Source organism: Lithobates pipiens, unplaced genomic scaffold (assembly GCF_037356315.1).
Source record: "Lithobates pipiens isolate NorthernLeopardFrog02 unplaced genomic scaffold, aLitPip1_a1.2 Scaffold_18, whole genome shotgun sequence".
Taxonomy (NCBI): domain Eukaryota; kingdom Metazoa; phylum Chordata; class Amphibia; order Anura; family Ranidae; genus Lithobates; species Lithobates pipiens.
The window spans coordinates 43,899,117-43,917,456 of record NW_027507758.1 but is presented as its reverse complement, the minus strand read 5'-3'; the positions used below and the strand labels follow the sequence as shown (position 1 = coordinate 43,917,456).

At 45.0% G+C, this 18,340-nt stretch overlaps 1 protein-coding gene across 1 annotated transcript in view; it reads left to right on the top strand.

The window, feature by feature from the left end:
- Positions 1–18,340, top strand: part of TTC7A (tetratricopeptide repeat domain 7A) — a 544,118-nt gene that overhangs the window by 375,311 nt on the left and 150,467 nt on the right. Inside the window, exon 18 of the mRNA XM_077485633.1 lies at positions 8,690–8,824. Coding sequence (XP_077341759.1) covers positions 8,690–8,824 — 135 coding nt within the window. The remainder of the gene's footprint in view (positions 1–8,689; positions 8,825–18,340) is intronic.

Genomic DNA, 18,340 nt, shown 5'->3' with positions numbered 1-18,340 from the left:
ATGTCAGCTTAGCAAATGCTCCTGAGTGTGGAGTGTCCTGTATAATTTGTCCTAGTGCATCGTAATGGCGTTCAGGAATAACCTTGACACAAATAATTCATCATTACATTTCATATTTCTAATTTAATGCTTCCTGTAATTAAAAAGAATGTTATATTGAGCAGAAGACTTTCAAAGAATGACTTACACAAGGAGAAGTTCCTTTGTGATTAGCAGAATAAGATTTTTCTATTCTGGGCGTTTTTTTTTTTTTAACAAGAACTAATTTTGTGGGACTCTGGGTTGTATTATTGAAGGGAGATCAAGGGCAATTGGCCCAGGCCTGTAGGTCTCTTTTGGATGAAGCTACACTATATTGTCAAAAAGTATTGGGACACCTGCCTTTACACGCACATGAACTTTATTGGAATCCCAGTCTTATGCCCTGTACACAAGGTCGGATTATCTGACAGAAAATGTGCGATCGGATCATGTTGTCGGAAAATCCGATCGTGTGTTGGCTCCATCTGACTTTTTCCGTCTGATTTTTCGACGCACAAAGTTTGAGAGCAGGATCTAAAATTTTCCGACAACAAAATCCGATCGCATAAATTCCGTGCGTGTGTAGACAATTCCGACGGACAAAGTGCCACACATGCTCAGAATAAACTAAGAGACGAAAGCTATTGGCTCCTGCCCTCTTTATAGTCCCGACGTATGTGTTTGAAATCACCTCGATCGGATTTTCCGACAACTTTGTGCGACCGCGTGTATGCAACACAAGTTTCGGCCAAAATCCGACTGAAAAAATCTGACGGATTTTGTGGACAGAATGTCCGACCGTGTGTAGGGTTCAATATTGAGTTGGTCCACCCTTTGCAGCTATAACAAGTTTATCTCTTCTGGAAAGGCTGTCCATTCTTCCAGAAGCGCGTTTATGAGGTCAGGCACTGATAATGGATGAGAAGGCCTGGCTCACAGTCTCCATTGTAATTCATCCCAAAGGTGTTCTATGGGGTTAAGGTCAAGACTCTGTGCAGGCCAGTAAAGTTCCTCCACCCCAAACTCGCTCATCCATGTCTTTATGGACCTTGCTTTGGCCAATCTTATTCTGCTAATCACGTTTGCACGATTTTACTGCAATTCAGCGGGCAACAATCGTGGCAAAAATGCCCTGCGATTTGGGTACCATTGAAAGTAACTGGGGGCGCAAGCCGCCCGCGATCCAGAACACAGTGGTGTGAGCAGAGCCTAAAGCGTATGTAAACCCTCACTTTGTAAGACAACCCATTTAGTTTAAAATACAAATGAAGGGCCAAACATTTGTGTATAGATATAAAAAAGCATTATAAACACCCCCCCCCCCTCTTTTATTATTTTATAAGTGATAACGTTCCTTCTGTTCTCAGCTGCATATTTGATCTCGGAGAGCAGAAGCAGCAGCACACTGATCTTCCCAGTAAGGCCTGATTCACACCTATGCATTTTTAGTGCTTTTTGCATTTTGCAGATTTGCACTACAGAATGTGTTCCATAGGAAACCATGTTAAATGGACTGCAGTGCAAATCTGCCAAATGCAAAAAGCACAAAAAATGCGTAGGTCTGAATCCAGCCTAAGGGGGTGGGAGGACATGTCAGATTATTGGAGGGTAGCAAGCTGAGTTCCCAGCACAGCTGGGGAACTGGCCATGGAGTGCTTTCATGCCTAGTGTGGTTAATTTTTAATAGGAAAGTAGAGGGACCGGCAGGAACACCAGGGATTTCACACAAAGGAAGCAATACAAAGAGAAGATGAGACTTTCTCATACAAGTACATGGCACAGCAGCCACATATCAGGAATATGAAATGTTTGTGTTTACACACGTTGTCATTTTGTATAGCGTAGGGGCGCCGCCGCCCCCCAACCCCCCATCCATGCGTCCAGCCCCCTGATCTACATGCAGGGTGTTGGACGCATGGAGTCCAATGAGGAATTTTTTTGAAACACTTGATTAGAGCCTGAAGCTCTAATAGGCTTCAAAAAAGGGTGGGCCCGGGGCGCAGAGCACTGCACTCTGAGCCCACCCAGTTGTGTGACAATAGAGAACGAATATTCACTATTGTCACACATTCTCCTACGAGCCACTCCGGTAGAGGGTTGTAAGGAGGGAAGGAGAAGAGACCTTATTGGTCATGGAGAAGGGGGGAGAAGACCGGCCAACCCACCAGCCACCACTGTGACTCCAGAGATGGCTCACCGGCAGCGGCTCAATCATCCAGCACTCTCTGGATTTTACAGAGGAGGGAGGAGGAGGGGAGATCGGAGTCATCCCAGGCAGGACATCTGCCTCCTAAGGGGGCAGGAAGGGAGGGGAGTTGCTGGTGTTTCCCGCATTCATGTCTGTCTCCTTGGGGCAAAAACCGACTCGTCTCCCACCGAGAGAGAGGTGACATTGGTAAAAAAAATTTTTTAGCCCTTATGCCGTGTACACATGACCGGAATGATTCCGACAGACCATTCGATCGTGTGTGGGCTGCAGCGGACTTTTGATTTGCAAAAGTCTGACAGACTTTAGAAATGGAACATGTTTTAAATTTTTCCGCCAGAACTCTGCCGGACCCAGTTCCTACCGAGAAATCCGCTCGTATGTATGCTAGTTCGACGGACAAGAACCGACGCGAGGACAGCTATTGGCTACTGGCTATGAACTTCCTTATTCTAGTCCAGTCGTACGTCATCACGTTCGAATCCGTCGGACTTTGGTGTGATTGTGTGTGGCCAAGTCTGTTCATTCGGAAAGTCCGTCAGAACTCTGTTAGAAAAGTCTGTCGGACCTAGTCCCTCGAAAAAGTCCGGTCGTGTGTACGTGGCATTAGAACCACTTTAACCATTCTCACCTGCCACATAGCAGAATGATGTGCGAGTTCATAAAAGAGGCCCACAGAACCTGCAAGATTTAAAGACTGTGTGGAAGAATGGGCCAAAATCACACCTGAGCAATGCATGCAACTCGTTTCTCCATACAGGAGGCGTCTTGAAGCTCTCATTACCAACAAAGGATTTTGTACCAAGTATTAAAGAGGTTGTAAATCTTCGAAAAAACAAAACAAATAAAGAAAACCTACAAGACAAAGGCATAATGAGCTAGTATGCCGGTATCCCGGGTTCGCAGGCTCCTGCGCTGTGATTGGCCGGAGCTGTGATGACGTCACTCACGTGGGTGCCGCCAGTCGCGCCATGGGTACAGAAGAAACGCCTCGAGTGGCCCGTTTCTCCAGTGCACATGCACCAATGACGTTGGCAGCAGCACATATAATGAATATCTCCTGAACTGTGCAAGTTTAGGAGATATTTACAGTACCTACAGGTAAGCCTTACTATAGAATAGAAAAAAGAATTGTTGCTCTACATAAAGATGGCATAGGCTATAAGAAGATTGGCAAGACCCTGAAACTGAGCTGCAGAATGGTGGCCAAGACCATACAGCGGTATAACAGTTCAGGTTCCACTCATAACAAACCTCTCCGTGGTCAACCAAAGAAGTTGAGTGCACGTGCTCAGCCTCATATCCAGAGGTTGTCTTTGGGAAATAGATGTATGTGTGCTGCCAGCATTGCTGCAGAGGTTGAAGTGGTGGGGGGGTCAGCCTGTCAGTGCTCAGACCATTCGCCGCACACTGCATCAAATTGGTCTACATGGCTGTCATTCCAGAAGGAAGCCTCTTCTAAAGATGATGCACAGAGAATAAAAAAAAGCCTGCAGTTTGTTGCAAGACAAGCAGACTAAGGACATGGATTACTGGAACCATGTCCTGTGGTCTGATGAGACCAAGATAAACTTATTTGGTTCAGATGGTGTCAAGCGTGTGTGGCGGCAACCAGGTGAAGAGTACAAAGACAAGTGTGTCTTGCCTACAGTCAGGCATGGTGGTGGGAGTGTCATGGTCTGGGGCTGCATGAGTGCTGCCGGCACTGATGAGCTACAGTTCATTGAGGGAACCATGAATGCCAACATGTACTGTGACATACTGAAGCAGAGCATGATCCCCTCCCTTCATCATGCTAAAGAAGCTGAGGGTAAAGGTGATGGACTGGCCAAGCATGTCTCCAGACCTAAACCCTATTGAGCATCGGTGGGGCATCCTTAAAGGGAGGGTGGAGAAGCTCAAGGTCTCTAACATCCACCAGCTCCATGATGTCGTCATGGAGGAGTGGAAGAGGACTCCAGTGGCAACCTATGAAGCTCTGGTGAACTCCATGCCCAAGAGGGTGAAGGCAGTGCTGGAAAATAATGGTGACCACACAAAATATTGACACTCTGGGCCAGTTTGGACATTTTTGCTTAGGGATGGACTCACTTTTGTTGCCAGCGGTTTAGACATTAAAGTGGATGTAAACCCAATGTCATCCTTTCTAAACTACTGCCATAGGGGTTATCTAGAAGGATATACATGCCTCCTGCATGTATCTTTACCTATGAAATGTCTCCCCACTGTCTGCTATGAGACCCAAAAAAAATGCAGATTCTGTGGGTGGGTCTGTTGTCTGGAGCTTGGTGGGTGGAGTCGTGATGTCAGTAGACTCCCCGCCCACCTCCACACTCCCCTTGTCAATATGCATTTTCTTCTGTGTATTTCTTACACTGAACTTCTGCTATGATCACGAACATCCGGTGAAAAGACAGGAAAGTAACCACATGACTTCAGTATGCCAAATCATGCTGAGGTGGGGAACATCCAACCCTTGCAGAGCAGCAGAAGAAAGGAGTGGGAGGGAATTAAAAAATAATGCATGTCTCTTAGGCTAGTGCACAAGATATGTAAATCTCCTGTCACTCACAGCAAGGGGGAGGATTTGACAAAGTTTTTCTCTGTTTGTCAAGATTTATCTCACTGAACAATAAAAGAGAATTGCTCAGAGCTGGATTAACTCTTTGTGGCAAGACTGGGCTCAAATGATAGGAAATTGTATACTCTACATTATGACATCCACTTTAATGGCTGTGTGCAAATTTACACTGTTATACAAGCTATACGCTCACTACTTTACATTGTAACAAAGTGTAATTTCTTCAGTGTTGTCACATGAAAAGATAGAATAAAATATTTACAAAAATGTGAGGGGTGTACTCACTTTTGTGAGATACTCTATATATATATATATATATATATATATATATATATATATATGTATATATATATATATATGTATACTGTATATATACAAGGAAAATCAGGGGAAATCTGCTAAATTCTGTACTGTTCATCTGTGTCTCTTTGTTGTGCCATATTTCCTTTTAGTAAATCTAAAGCAACCAAATGCATGTAAAGGTCAGAAGTTTGCATTGAATTAAATGGTAGCGGTGTTTATCAGATTAACAGCTGCTAACCCAGCTGCTCACTGCAATCGTGGCTCGGTAGGTAGGTTAAATTGCTGGCTTTCAGCTCTTCCCACGTGTTCTGTGCTGAAGGCTCTCAACAGAGCTGGAAGAAGAAATCTTGTTAATGCAATATTTAGGTACAATAGTATTACAGGTATTTAGAATGCGGAAAGAAAGAAGTAAGACGCAGGTTTATTCAGACTAAACCGGCAGATTTTATAACAGCATCTCGCATTTGGCTCTTAGATAAGATATTTTGTAGCAGGGATTTATGGCGGGTGGAAATCTCTCTTTGGCTGGTGGTCTGTAGCTGGCTACAGTAAATGTCTATATGGTTACAGATTGCTACAGTTACATGATCCACAGCTACTATATTGTCCAATGTTTTGGGACACCTGTCTTTACACGAATATGAAATTTAATGGCATCCCAGTCTAGGGTTCTATATTGAGTTGGCCCACCTTTTGCAGCTATAAAAGCTTCAACTCTTCAGGTAAGGCTGTCCACAAGGTTTAGGAGTGTGTCTATGGGAATGTTTGACCATTCTTCCATAAGCACATTTGTGAGGTCAGGCACCGAGGTTGTACAAGAAGGCCTGGCTCAGAGTCTCCACTCTAATTCCTCCCAAAGGGGTTTTATCGTTTTGAGGTCAGGACTCTATTAAGGCCAGTCAAGTTCCTCCTCCCCAAGCTAGCGAGTTTTATGGACTTTGTCTTTATGGACCCTACTATGTACACTGGTGCGCAGTCATGTAGGAACAGGAAGGGGTCATCCCCAAACTTTTCCCACAAAGTTGGGAGCATGAAATTGTCCAAAATGTCTTGGTATGCTGACGCCTTAAGAGTTCCCTTCACTGGAACTAAGGGGCCAAGCCAAACGCCGGAAAAACAACTCCACACCATAATCCCCCCTCCACCAAATGGTTTGGACTGGTGCACAGAGGTTATCAAGTGACCAAGGGAGGAGTTGTAGATAGATAAGGAAAGGGGTCCAAGAACAGAGCCTTAAGGGATCCCTACAATAAGAGGAAGTAAAGAGGAGGAGACAGAGTTATAGGTAAAACAGAGGAAAGATAGGAGGAGAACCAGGATAGAGTAGAATCTTGGAGGCCACGGAAGTGGAGTTTATTGAGAAGGAGTGGGTGGTCAATAGTTTCAAAGGTTGCAGAGAGGTAGTAGTAAGAGTATTGAGTAGTGGCCATCGGTTTTAGCAGTTAGTAAATCATTATTGGGTTTGAGTAGGGCAGTTTTTGTAGAGTGCGGCAAGAGAAAGGCAGACTGCAAGGGGTCAAGAAGGTTGTTTTCAGGTAAGAGCTAAGACGTAGATGTAAATGTAGAGGTGAATGGGAGCAAAGAGATGGGTCTTAAGTTGTTCAGGTTGGTGGCGTCCGGTGAGGGCTTTTTAAGTATGGGAGTAATCTGTGTATGCTTTATGCCGCGTACACACAACCGGACTTTTCGACGGACTAGGTCCAACGGTCTTCCCGACGGATTTTCGGCGGAGGTCCGACGGACTTTCTGAAAGAAGCAGACTTGGCCACACATGACCGGACTAAGTCTGTTCAAAAGTCTGTTTGTTTTGAACGTGATGACGTAAACGGGACTAAACAAGGAAGTTCAATAGCCAGTAGCCAATAGCTGTCCTTGCGTCGTATTTGGCCCGTTGGATTAGCACACAGACAAACGGTTTTCCCAATTTTTAGTCCATGGGACTCGAGTCCGTCGGATAGATTTGAAACAAGTTTTATTTCTAGGTCCGCCGGACTTTTGGGAAAAAAAGTCCGCTGGAGCCCACCAGGGCCGTCTTTAGTATAGATTGGACCCTGGGCAAAAATTTTCTTGGGGGCCCCCCCATGCAATTTCCCTCTCCACCTACTCTGAGGCATACAATAAATAGCAGCTAGACTTAAAATCAGTTTTCTGTATCAGATCACGCAGCAATTGTGATTGGTTGCCAGCAGTTACAGCATATCATTATTGCTTACTGACTAGTTGCTAGAGGTTACAGCATATTACGGCTCACTGATTAGTTGCTAGAGGTTACAGCACATCACCTCCTCAAAGCAGGGGAGCATGATATACATAGGAATGCCGCCTTTATTTGCATACCAATGCCACTGGCCGCAGTTATTTACGTAGTATTGTCGTCGCTATTTACATACGAATGCCGGTTATTTACATGTAAACATAGGATCTGCAGGTGAGTCCTCTGCACATAACAATAGGGCAGAGCTGGGCAGCATTAGTACCAGCACTGCACACTGAGATATCGGGACACAGCACAGGAATAAAACTTCAAGGGACAAGGGAATTTAAACATGGATAGTTGGCAAGTATGAGGCAGCTGTTTTGGGCCCCACAACAATGACAGGGCCCAGGGCAACTGCCCCTTTTGCCCTGCCTTAAAGACGGCCCTGGAGCCCACACAGGATTGAATTGTCTGACGGATTCCAGTCCGCCGAACCAAGTCTGCCGGAAAGTCCGATCATGTGTACGCGGCATTAGAGGGGAGGAGGAGAGGGGAAGGTGCCAGCAGATAGTGAGGGATTGAAGATGGGAGTGAGAGAGCATAGGTTAGGATAAGGGGGTGACTGTAGAAGTTGCAAGGGAACAGGATCCAGTAGGTCCAGTTGAATGAGGTAGGTAGGCTGCCGCTACCATTTTGAGTTAGCAAATTACTGGGCACAAGTAGTAAATATGAATAATAATATGTATACTTTCACATTTACAATTATTTTATTATATTTGCTACTACCTATCACTAGATAAAATGATTCATCATTGCCTGAGGCCCTAACTTCTAAGCTGCCCATAGATGGTTAAAAATTTTGATCCATGTATGGGCATTGTGGTTGTACAGAAGTTGATCTACCAATTGAATTCTGTACAACCGCCCTGCTGGAAAATATCCTTTTCGTCAGCTCTGCGGTTATAGCCTGCAGTGCCAATCTGTATATTCATAATATAATAATCTAATATTTATAATACAATGACTCAGTAGGAGGATTCCCCCACCCACCTTGAATTTGTGGATGCAGGAATCAGGTCCATTTTTTTTTTTTAGTGGTTGAACAAATTAAAAAAACAGACCCAACTACGGCCAGCGTTAGATTGCCTTTGTTTATAGAAACTGGCTGTTTTTGTGTCTCGGCATTACAATATGGAATGCTTCTCCATTCTAAGGCTCTTTTGAACCTAAAATAATTATTATGGAATGCCATTTGGTGTCCTTATTAGGTAAAATACCTTGGATTCAATCAATTATATTCTCTTGGTTAGCCTTATTGGTTAGCAGCAGTCAGTAGGACAGTATATATTATCTGTTGAATTTGTAATTTATGTATTTGCAGGATCCCCACGAGCCTCATCGATTGCAGCATCACGGATGGAGCAGGCCATGTCTGAGATAACCAGGCACAGCAGTGCCCCGAAGCAGGGTCCAATGCAGCAATGGATCACTCTCGAGCAGATATGGCTTCAGGCTGGTGAGTGTCAAAACCCAACACATATAATTAATGAATTGCAAATGGGTACACCATTCTGATTCACTATTTTCACAAATTTTGAAGTATCTCAGCCAGTAAGACTATACCTGTATTTTTAATGTAAGTGGCAAATAATAAAATTATAGAAAGGATCCTATTGCCTGGCATAGGCAGCACAGGCACTTTTCGTTCCTTCTGCTCCTAACTGTTTTGCCAAGAGATAGAGCTGGATCTAAGTGGTATCTGAAATCTTGGTCAGCTTGACATGGCACTGCTCAAAGTTTTTAACATTGGCATTATTGGGAAATCTTAGTCAGCTTGACATGGCAGAACTCCCGGTTTTTAACATTGGTGTCTATGGGAAATCTTGGACAGCTTGACATGGCACTGCTCCCGATCCGTAAGGGACAGGGACATCGAACTTGGGGAGAGTTGTATCTAAGTTGTATCTATCACATGGCAGCTCAAACATCCAACATCTGCAATTGTTCTCTAATCTCAGGTCATATACAAATTTTTGTAATTAATAACAATATTTAATATGTACAGTTTTGGGACTATTACTGTATGTGACCTTCCACTTGGAGAATGGTTGCTGCCCTCAGAGATTCAACAGTACTGCTCAGTCAGATCTTGGATTATAAGACAAAAGGAAACCCAGATGGAAGTATGGGAGCTGCAATCACTTTATCCGCTTGACCTCCGGAAGGTTTTACCCCCTTTATGATCAGGGCATTTTTTGCTATTCAGCACCGTGCTACTTTAACTGGCAATTGCACGGTCATGCAACACTGTAACTAAATGAAATTTATATAATTTTCTTCACACAAATAGAGCATTCTTTTGGTTGCATTTAATCACCTCTAGGTTTTTTCTTTATTATTTAAAGCGGTTGTATAGTCAATTTTATACTTTTAACCTATAGGTAAGCCTATAATAAGGCTTACCTGTAAGTACGACGCACAAAATTTGAGAGCAGGATCTAAAAGTGCCAAGCATGCTCAGAATAAACTAAGAGAGGAAAGCTATTGGCTACGGGCCCGTTTATAGTCCCGACGTATGTGTTTAACTTCACCTCTTTCAGAACGATCAGATTTTCCGACAACTTTGTGTGACCGTGTGTATGCAACACAAGTTTCGGCCAAAATCCGTCTGAAAAAATCTGATGGATTTTGTGGTCGGAATGTCCGACTGTGTGTATGGGGCAATAGTGTGACTTTTATAGTCTTGCTAATTGGCAGGGAGGGACAGTGACATTGCTAGTGACACCAATACAGCAATCAGTGATAATACTGTAAACCAGGGGTGCCCAACTGGTGGCCTGCAACCTCCTGCTCTGGAAATCCGACCCACCATCCTAGAGCATCAGTGTTGTGAATGGAGCCAGTGGTAGAGGAAGCAAACAGCCCCGGAGCAGAACAGTTTAAGCCGATACTTCCTGTATAACTCTGGCTCCTGTCACAGGGGGAGCAATACCAAATGTATTCTGCCTGGGACAGCATCAGCCGGCAGTACCTGAATGGAAGACTGTTATTAAAGGTCAGTTTATTACTAAAATCACAGTGTATATATGGGCATATCTGTTCTGTAGTGGTTACTGGGATGTTTTCAAACTAATCCAAAGGTACAGTACAGTGCACCTGCAGGTTAGCTGCACTGAGCCATAGACTTCTGTTATTATGTGGTTTGGTGTGCTTTTATAAAGTGCACCACACCTACATAATATAATAGAAGTTTTTGGCAAAGTGCAGCTGAACCACAGGAAGGCCGCAGGTGCACTTGGCAGATTGGCCCTTGCGCATCAAAAGGTTGGGTACCCCTGTTGTACACTGTACTAATGAAACTTGCTAAATGACAGGAGTGATCAGGAGGGCAAGCAAGAGGTTAAATATACAAGCGTATGCAAGTGTATGTATGGGTGCTTCTTTTACTTACAGAGCAGGCTGGAGTCTCTCCGTTCTCTCAGTTCTGAATAGTAACTGAAAGCAGGGAAAAAAATCCAGCCAGAATCTGTGTTTGTGTTTACAATCACACAGATCTCCGTGCTGTAATTGGCCATAGCGGATCGGCAGGTACACAGCCAAAATCATTGGCTGTAACCTGCTGACAAACTCGTGCTGTGTCCAATCACAGCACAGGTCAGCAGGGAGCTTGCCTCTAAACCAGGAATGAGGCACCATAACATGTGGGGAGATAAAATGATCTCCGATGAAGATTCTACCACTGGGGTCTCTAAAACACCCCAACAGCAACCGAACCAGAAATGTAGCTTTTGCTACTAATTCTTAGATCTTCTGTTTTCGACACTTAACAGTCTGAAGCTGCGGATGTTTCCTGCATTAGACCTGAGGTCATTAATATGATTTCTCTAGAGGCCTTTACAATAAGTATCAATTTTTAGCCATAAAACTATGTGTGACATTAAAATGCACATTTCTTATCAAGCAATATGGCCTGTCAGAGGAGGTCTCTCAGATGAATCCAAAATACCTGCATTAGCTCTGCCTGCAGCATAATTTAAAATGCTGACAGAATGTTGATTTAGATTCTGTCCTAGTTAAGCTCAAATCTCATTTTATACAGTACAATACATGACAACTTATGTGAAAATAAAGATTTTTGCAGTGACATCTATAATTGTCGCACATAAATGAGATTAACGTCATTTTCAGTACTGAATGAACAGAGTTCCACAGGAAATTCAAGATACAAAGTTTTACCATAATTTTATATTTTTCTGTCCTGTTTAATATATATGTGTGTATATGGATATATATATATATATATATATATATATATATACACATATACAGTATCTCACAAAAGTGAGTACACCCCTCATATTTTTGTAAATATTTTATTCTATCTTTTCATGTGACAACACTGAAGAATTTACACTTTGCTCCAATGTAAAGTAGTAAGTGTACAGCTTGAATAACAATGTAAATTTGCTGTCCCCTCAAAATAACTCAACACACTAATGTCTAAGCCACTGGCAACAAAAGTGAGTACACCCCTAAGTGAAAATGTCCAAATAGGGTCCAGTTAGCCATTTTCCCTCCCCGGGGTCATGTGACTCGTTAGTATTACAAGGTCTCAGGTGTGAATGGGGAGCAGGTGTGTTAAATTTGGTGTTATCGCTCTCACTCTCTTACTGGTCACTGGAAGTTCAACATGGCACCTCATGGCAAAGAACTCTCTGGGGATCAGTGAAAAAGAATTGTTACTCTTCATAAAGAAAATTGCCAAGACCCTGAAACTGAGCTGCAGCTCATAAGACCATATAGCTGTTTAACAGGACAGGTTCCACTCAGAACAGGCCTCGCTATGGTCGACCAAAGAAGTTGAGTGCACATGATCAGCGTCATATCCAGAGGTTGTCTTTGAGAAATAGACATATGAGTGCGGCCAGCATTGCTGCAGACGTTGAAGGGGTGGGGGTCAGCCTGTCAGTGCTCAGACCATACGCCACACACTGCATCAAATTGGTCTACATGGCTGTCATCCCAGAAGGATAATGCTCAAGAAAGCCTGCAAACAGTTTGCTGAAGACAAGCAGACTAAGGACATGGATTACTGGAGCCATGTCCTGTGGTCTGATGAGACCAAGATAGATGTATTTGGTTCAGATGGTGTGAAGCGCGTGTGGCGGCAACCAGGTGAGGAGTACAAAGACAAGTGTGTCTTTCCTATAGTCAAGCATGGTGATGGAGGTGTCATGGTCTGGGGCTGCATGAGTGCTGTCGACACTGGGGGGCTACAGATCATTGAGGGAACCATAAATACCAACATGTACTGTGACATACTGAATCAGAGCATGATCCCCTCTCTTCGGAGACTGGACCGCAGGGCAGTATTCCAACATAACGATCTCAAACACACCTCCAAGACGACCACTGAATTGCTAAAGAAGCTGAGGGTAAAGGTGTTGGACTGGCCAAGCATGTCTCCAGACCTAAACCCTATTAAACATCTGTGGGGCATCCTCAAACGGAAGGTGGAGGATCCACAAGCTCTGTGTTGTCGTCATGGAGGAGTGGAAGAGGACTCCAGTGTCAAGCTCTGGTGAACTCCATGCCCAAGAGGGTTAAGCCAGTGCTGGAAAATAATGGTGACCACACAAAATATTGACACTCTGAGCCAAGTTTGGACATTTTTACTTAGGGGTGTACTCACTTTTGTTGTCAGCGTTTTAGACATTAATGGCTGTGTGTTGAGTTATTTTGAGGGTATAGCAAATTTACACTGTTATACAAGCTGTACACTCACTACTTTACATTGTAGCAAAGTGTCATTTCTTCAGTGTTGTCACATGAAAAGATAAAAATAAAATATAGGGATGTACTCACTTTTGTGAGATACTGTGTATATATATATAGGTATATGTATATGTATGTATGTATATATATATATATATATATATATATATATATATATATATATATATATTTATGGTTCAGAGCCCTATGTCCGATACGTATAACGATGACAAACAGGGTTAACATAAACTTACCACTTGAAATAGACCTGAGGGTGTGCCCTGGTCTAACGTACGGTATACCAAAATAAGGGGGCATACCCTAGATAAGAAATGAGGATTAAATGAAATGAACATGAAATGAAGTGAAATGAGTACTCTGTGAGGAGTATGATGCCTTGAGAAATGCCCTAAAAAGGGGATGGGAGGGTGGGTATTGCACACAGGAACCGACAAGGAACACAGCAGAATGGGCTGATTCAATACCCCTCCGGGCTCCTCCCATAAATTCCGGCCACCGTACTGGCTGATAAGGAACACAGCTGAACGGGCTGATCAATTACTCCTCCGGGCTCCTCCCATAAATACAGGCCACCATACTGGCCTTTCAACTTATGGTTCAGAGCCCTATGTCCGATACGTATAACGATGACAAACAGGGTTAACATAAACTTACCACTTGAAATAGACCTGAGGGTGTGCCCTGGTCTAACGTACGGTATACCAAAATAAGGGGGCAAAAACATACTGGTAGGGAATTGCTCTTTATCGATTGAGTTTGATCACTGAGTGAGTTTAACAGATGCCTGAGCTTATTTCCACCTGAGGATTGTGGCTGTACTGGGTGAAGCCGGCAGACTTCTACCTGCCTAGCTATTCAATGATATTGTCTGGGGACCCGCTGTTACCGACTCTGTAAAAGTGGATGTCTACGCTGGAGCTTACTTGCTGCTCTTTGAAACCGCTAGGGGAAGTACGAAGTGATCTTTGTGTCAGGCTAAGTAGCGTCTACATAGCTCTCGGCCTGCTGGATTACCGCAGGTGAACTTTCCAGGTCACAGGAACCTGTAGTAGGCCAACACCTGGCTGCTTGTAGGACCATGCTAGGGGAGAGAACAACCGAGGGGATAGTCAGGATGGTCGGAATACCCTTAAGGATGTCACCCGTTCGGGTAAGCATTTGTCACCGACCATCGGTTGGATTTCCTGGACTTCACGAAGCACGGTTCAACCAGCGTGGGACATGAATAAAGAAGGTTTGCGGGGTCCGGCAAGGACAAGAAATGTTGCCTGCCGGCTAGGTATAGCCGTACAGTGTTATGGGATAGGCAGCTGAGTATGACAGTATGAGGGAAAGGCCAGTAACTGCCTGATGTTGGAGGTTTCATAGGAGTGGTGTATCCGGAATTTCTGAAGGCCCTCCAGGCCGTCTGGTATTTTGAGCATGTTGCGAGAAAGTGAGACGTTTACGAGTTTGGTCGCTGTTTGTAGATATTGTACTAAACCGGGGTTTAGGTGAGACCGACCAAGGACAACGGCTGACACTGGATCGGCTCCAGTCAAATACGACAGCGCATCTGCTACGAGATTGCTCTAGGCCAGGAACAATGTATAGTCAACTTTAAACTGAATTATAACGACAGCTGTACCAGCCTACCCAGGCAGGACATGACTGCTAGGGATTTAGACCTATCTTGCAATAATCTCTGCTGGTTGCCTGATGGTGGCCAAAAATTGCAGCGAAGCCTGTGATGGTCGCTACATCTGTCCCTAGCTGGGGTGATAGGGGCGAGATAGACGGTATAAACATGATATACCGATCTACGTAGTACGGAACCTCTGATATTGAAAGATCCGTGGCATCCAGATTAAGGGTCTGACAGGGGCCCTGAATCTGGCAGGGGAAGACGAGGATGCATGACATAAAGACCAACCATGGGGAATGACCATATCGCAGAACGGAGCATACCCGAAACAGACTGAAGCTGCTTCTAGGTATACCCCTGTGTGTGGGTGAAGTGTTTGAAAAACTGACCTGATAGGGTCAGCTTGTCAAGGGGGAAACTGGCGTGCGAGGATGTTCTACATGTCCCTAAAGATGGCAGTTGTGATGGGCAAGCGTCTAGCGTTAGCTACGGGCAGATGTTTCTGGATACCCGTTAGAGGGGATCTTACTGTATGGGCCATCAACAGACGGCTCACCGGGGTCCTGTAGGGATAGAAATGTCGGGTGCTGGCTAGATATAGCCTGACCGTATTACGAGAAGAAGCCAGCTGCGTGTGGCAACTCGACCTCTGGTGTAGGACGGAAGCTGAACTCAACTGCCCAACGGGGGGAATGAGCGTCAGGAATGGCGAGTGGCGTAGTCACTGGGGCTAAGTGGCCAAATGAGTACCGCTGAAAATGATGTGTGGCTGAGTGCCAACAAAATGCTTGCAACGATCACAAGTTATGCTAAGTTGCACGCCTAGCCGTGATAGCAAGTGTTGCGCTTAAATGTGTGCACACAATGATAGCAAGGGAGTTAACGTCACTGGAGATGTGTTTGTGGTGGCTGGACTCGGTGGTGTCGCAGACATCCGGACACAGGGCTGTGAGCAGTATGACCTGAAAAGGCTAAATAAGTTATGCCAAGATGCGTGCTTGCTACGATTGCAAGAAGTTATGCTAGGATGCGTAGTTAGCTAGGTTGAAAAGACAAAGTCCACCCAGCCCACGACAAAATCAACAATTTAGACAAACAACATTGCACAACCCGACACACCCAATGCTATCCCCACAGCTGATCCAGAGGAAGGCAAAAAACCCCCGCAGAGCATGCTCTAATTAGCTACAGCAGGGGAAAAAATTCCTTCCTGACCCCTCGAGTGGCAATCAGATTTCTCCCTGGATCAACCTACCTACCTACAATATAGCACCCCGTTAATACTAGGAAGATATCCAGGCCTTACCCAGCAATGCACTGAGCCAGCCAGAACTGCCTGCCAGCAAGGATAGTACTACGTTTGTGCCTGGGGCTTGCTAGCGACAAATACAAAGTTTATGCTAGGATGTGTGCTAGCAACTATTGCAAGAAGTCTATGCTTGGATGCGTGTTTGCAACGATTGCAAGAAGTTTACCGTATATACTTGAGTATAAGCCGAGATTTTCAGCCTCTTTTTTGAGGCTGAAAGTGCCCCCCTCGGCTTATACTCGAGTCATCGCTGTCTGCCCGCTCGATCAGCGTGTCGAGCAGACAGACAGCGGCCATTCTATAATTCAAAAGCCGCGCCTCCGGCTCCGCCTTCGCCTGTGATAGGCGGAACACTGAATTTCCCAGCAGCCTGTGTTCCGCCTATCACGGACATCGTATCATCCTCGTACTACGGACGAGGATGATACGATGTCCGTGATAGGCGGAACACAGGCTGCTGGGAAATTCAGTGTTCCGCCTATCACAGGCGAAGGCGGAGGCGCGGCTTTTGAATTTTACAATGGCCGCCGAGGCGCCGACGAAGAGGGCACGGGACGGAGGCAAGGCAAGGCACGGCACGGGACGGGACGGAGGCAAGGCACGACACGGGACGGAGGCAAGGCACGGCACGGGACGGAGGCAAGGAGGCAAGGCACGGGACGGAGGCTCGGGACAAAGGCTCGGGACACAGGTAGGCTGGACACACACACACACACACACACACACACACACACACACACACACACACACACACACACACACACACATGGATGGAGACACACACACACACAGGGATGGATGGATACACACACACACAGGGATGGATGGATGGATGGAGACACACACACACAGGGATGGATGGATGGAGACACACACACACAGGGATGGATGGATGGATGGATGGAGACACACACACACAGGGATGGATGGATGGATGGACACACACACACACAGGGATGGATGGACGGACACACAGGGATGGACGGACACACAGGGATGGACGGACACACAGGGATGGACGGACACACACACAGGGATGGACAGGCATGTCTCACCCTCGGCTTATACACGAGTCAATAAGTTTGCCAGTTTTTTTGGGGGTAAATTGGGGGCCTCGGCTTATATTCGGGTCGGCCTATACTCGAGTATATACGGTATGCTTGGATGTGAGTCTGCCACGATTGCAGGGAGTTATGCCTAGATGTGCTTGTGGTGACTGCAGGATGATTGTGATTGGATGCGTGCTAGCAACAAGCTTGCACAGAGTTGTACTTGGATGCGTGCAAAATGAATCCGATATGAACCGGATGTATGTGTGAAATGAATCCTATGAATTGGTTATGTGATAATCCGACCCAAACGATCGTGGAGTAGATGACAATGAATCCGATATGAATTGTTGAGTTATACCCATAAGGCTGAAAAGACGGGTGCGGATTAATGCGTTGCTGGTTTGAGGGATTTGAGTTGGTAAGCGATGAATATGTGGAATGAAATAAATGAAATGTTTGCCGTGATGTAGACAAGAATTGGTATGTTTATGATTAATGATGAGTTGGAGCCCAGAACGAAATGAGGTCAAGACACCTGGGGCATGCCTCGATGAATCAGTGCATGGAGGGTGCTACTGGACTTGACTGACCTGTAAACACAAAGGCCAAACCAGTTGAGGATTCCATACCTGTCATAGACAACTGGCCAAATGGTGACTCCTAATGGGAGTGGTGAGCTTTGAAATAAAACGAAATTACATAAAATAAAATGAAATGAGACAAACAAACACAATGAAATGTTTTTTTTTTTTTTTTTTTAGATATATTTTTTTCCCTTTCTCTATTATTATTATTTCTTCTTTTCCCCCCCCCTTTTTTTTTTTTTGAAATGAAATGAAATGAGACGAACAAACATAAACGAAATGTTGCCTTTGATGAGAACCTGCCATGGCAGAAGCGCAGCTCGGTCGTGTCACAGGCGCCACTGACAGCGAGCCGGACTCTGGAGCATGTACTGAAATGAGGCAATTTAGTGAAATGAGGCCAAATGAGCATGGCCCCCTGTCCAGAACCCGAATTTGTAAAACAACTGGGTTTGAACCGAGGTGCAGGAGGTGACAGTGAGATGAGTGAAATGAGTGAATCCGCCATGACAGAGGCCCGAATCGCCATGCCGTAACTTTGCGACTGAGCACGAAACGGACTCTGGAGCATGTACTGAAATGAGGCCAGTCCTGGGGCACGCCGAGGCGAATTAGAACATAGGTGTGACTATTCGTGTCGGAGCGTGATAGGTGAAACGAAATGATA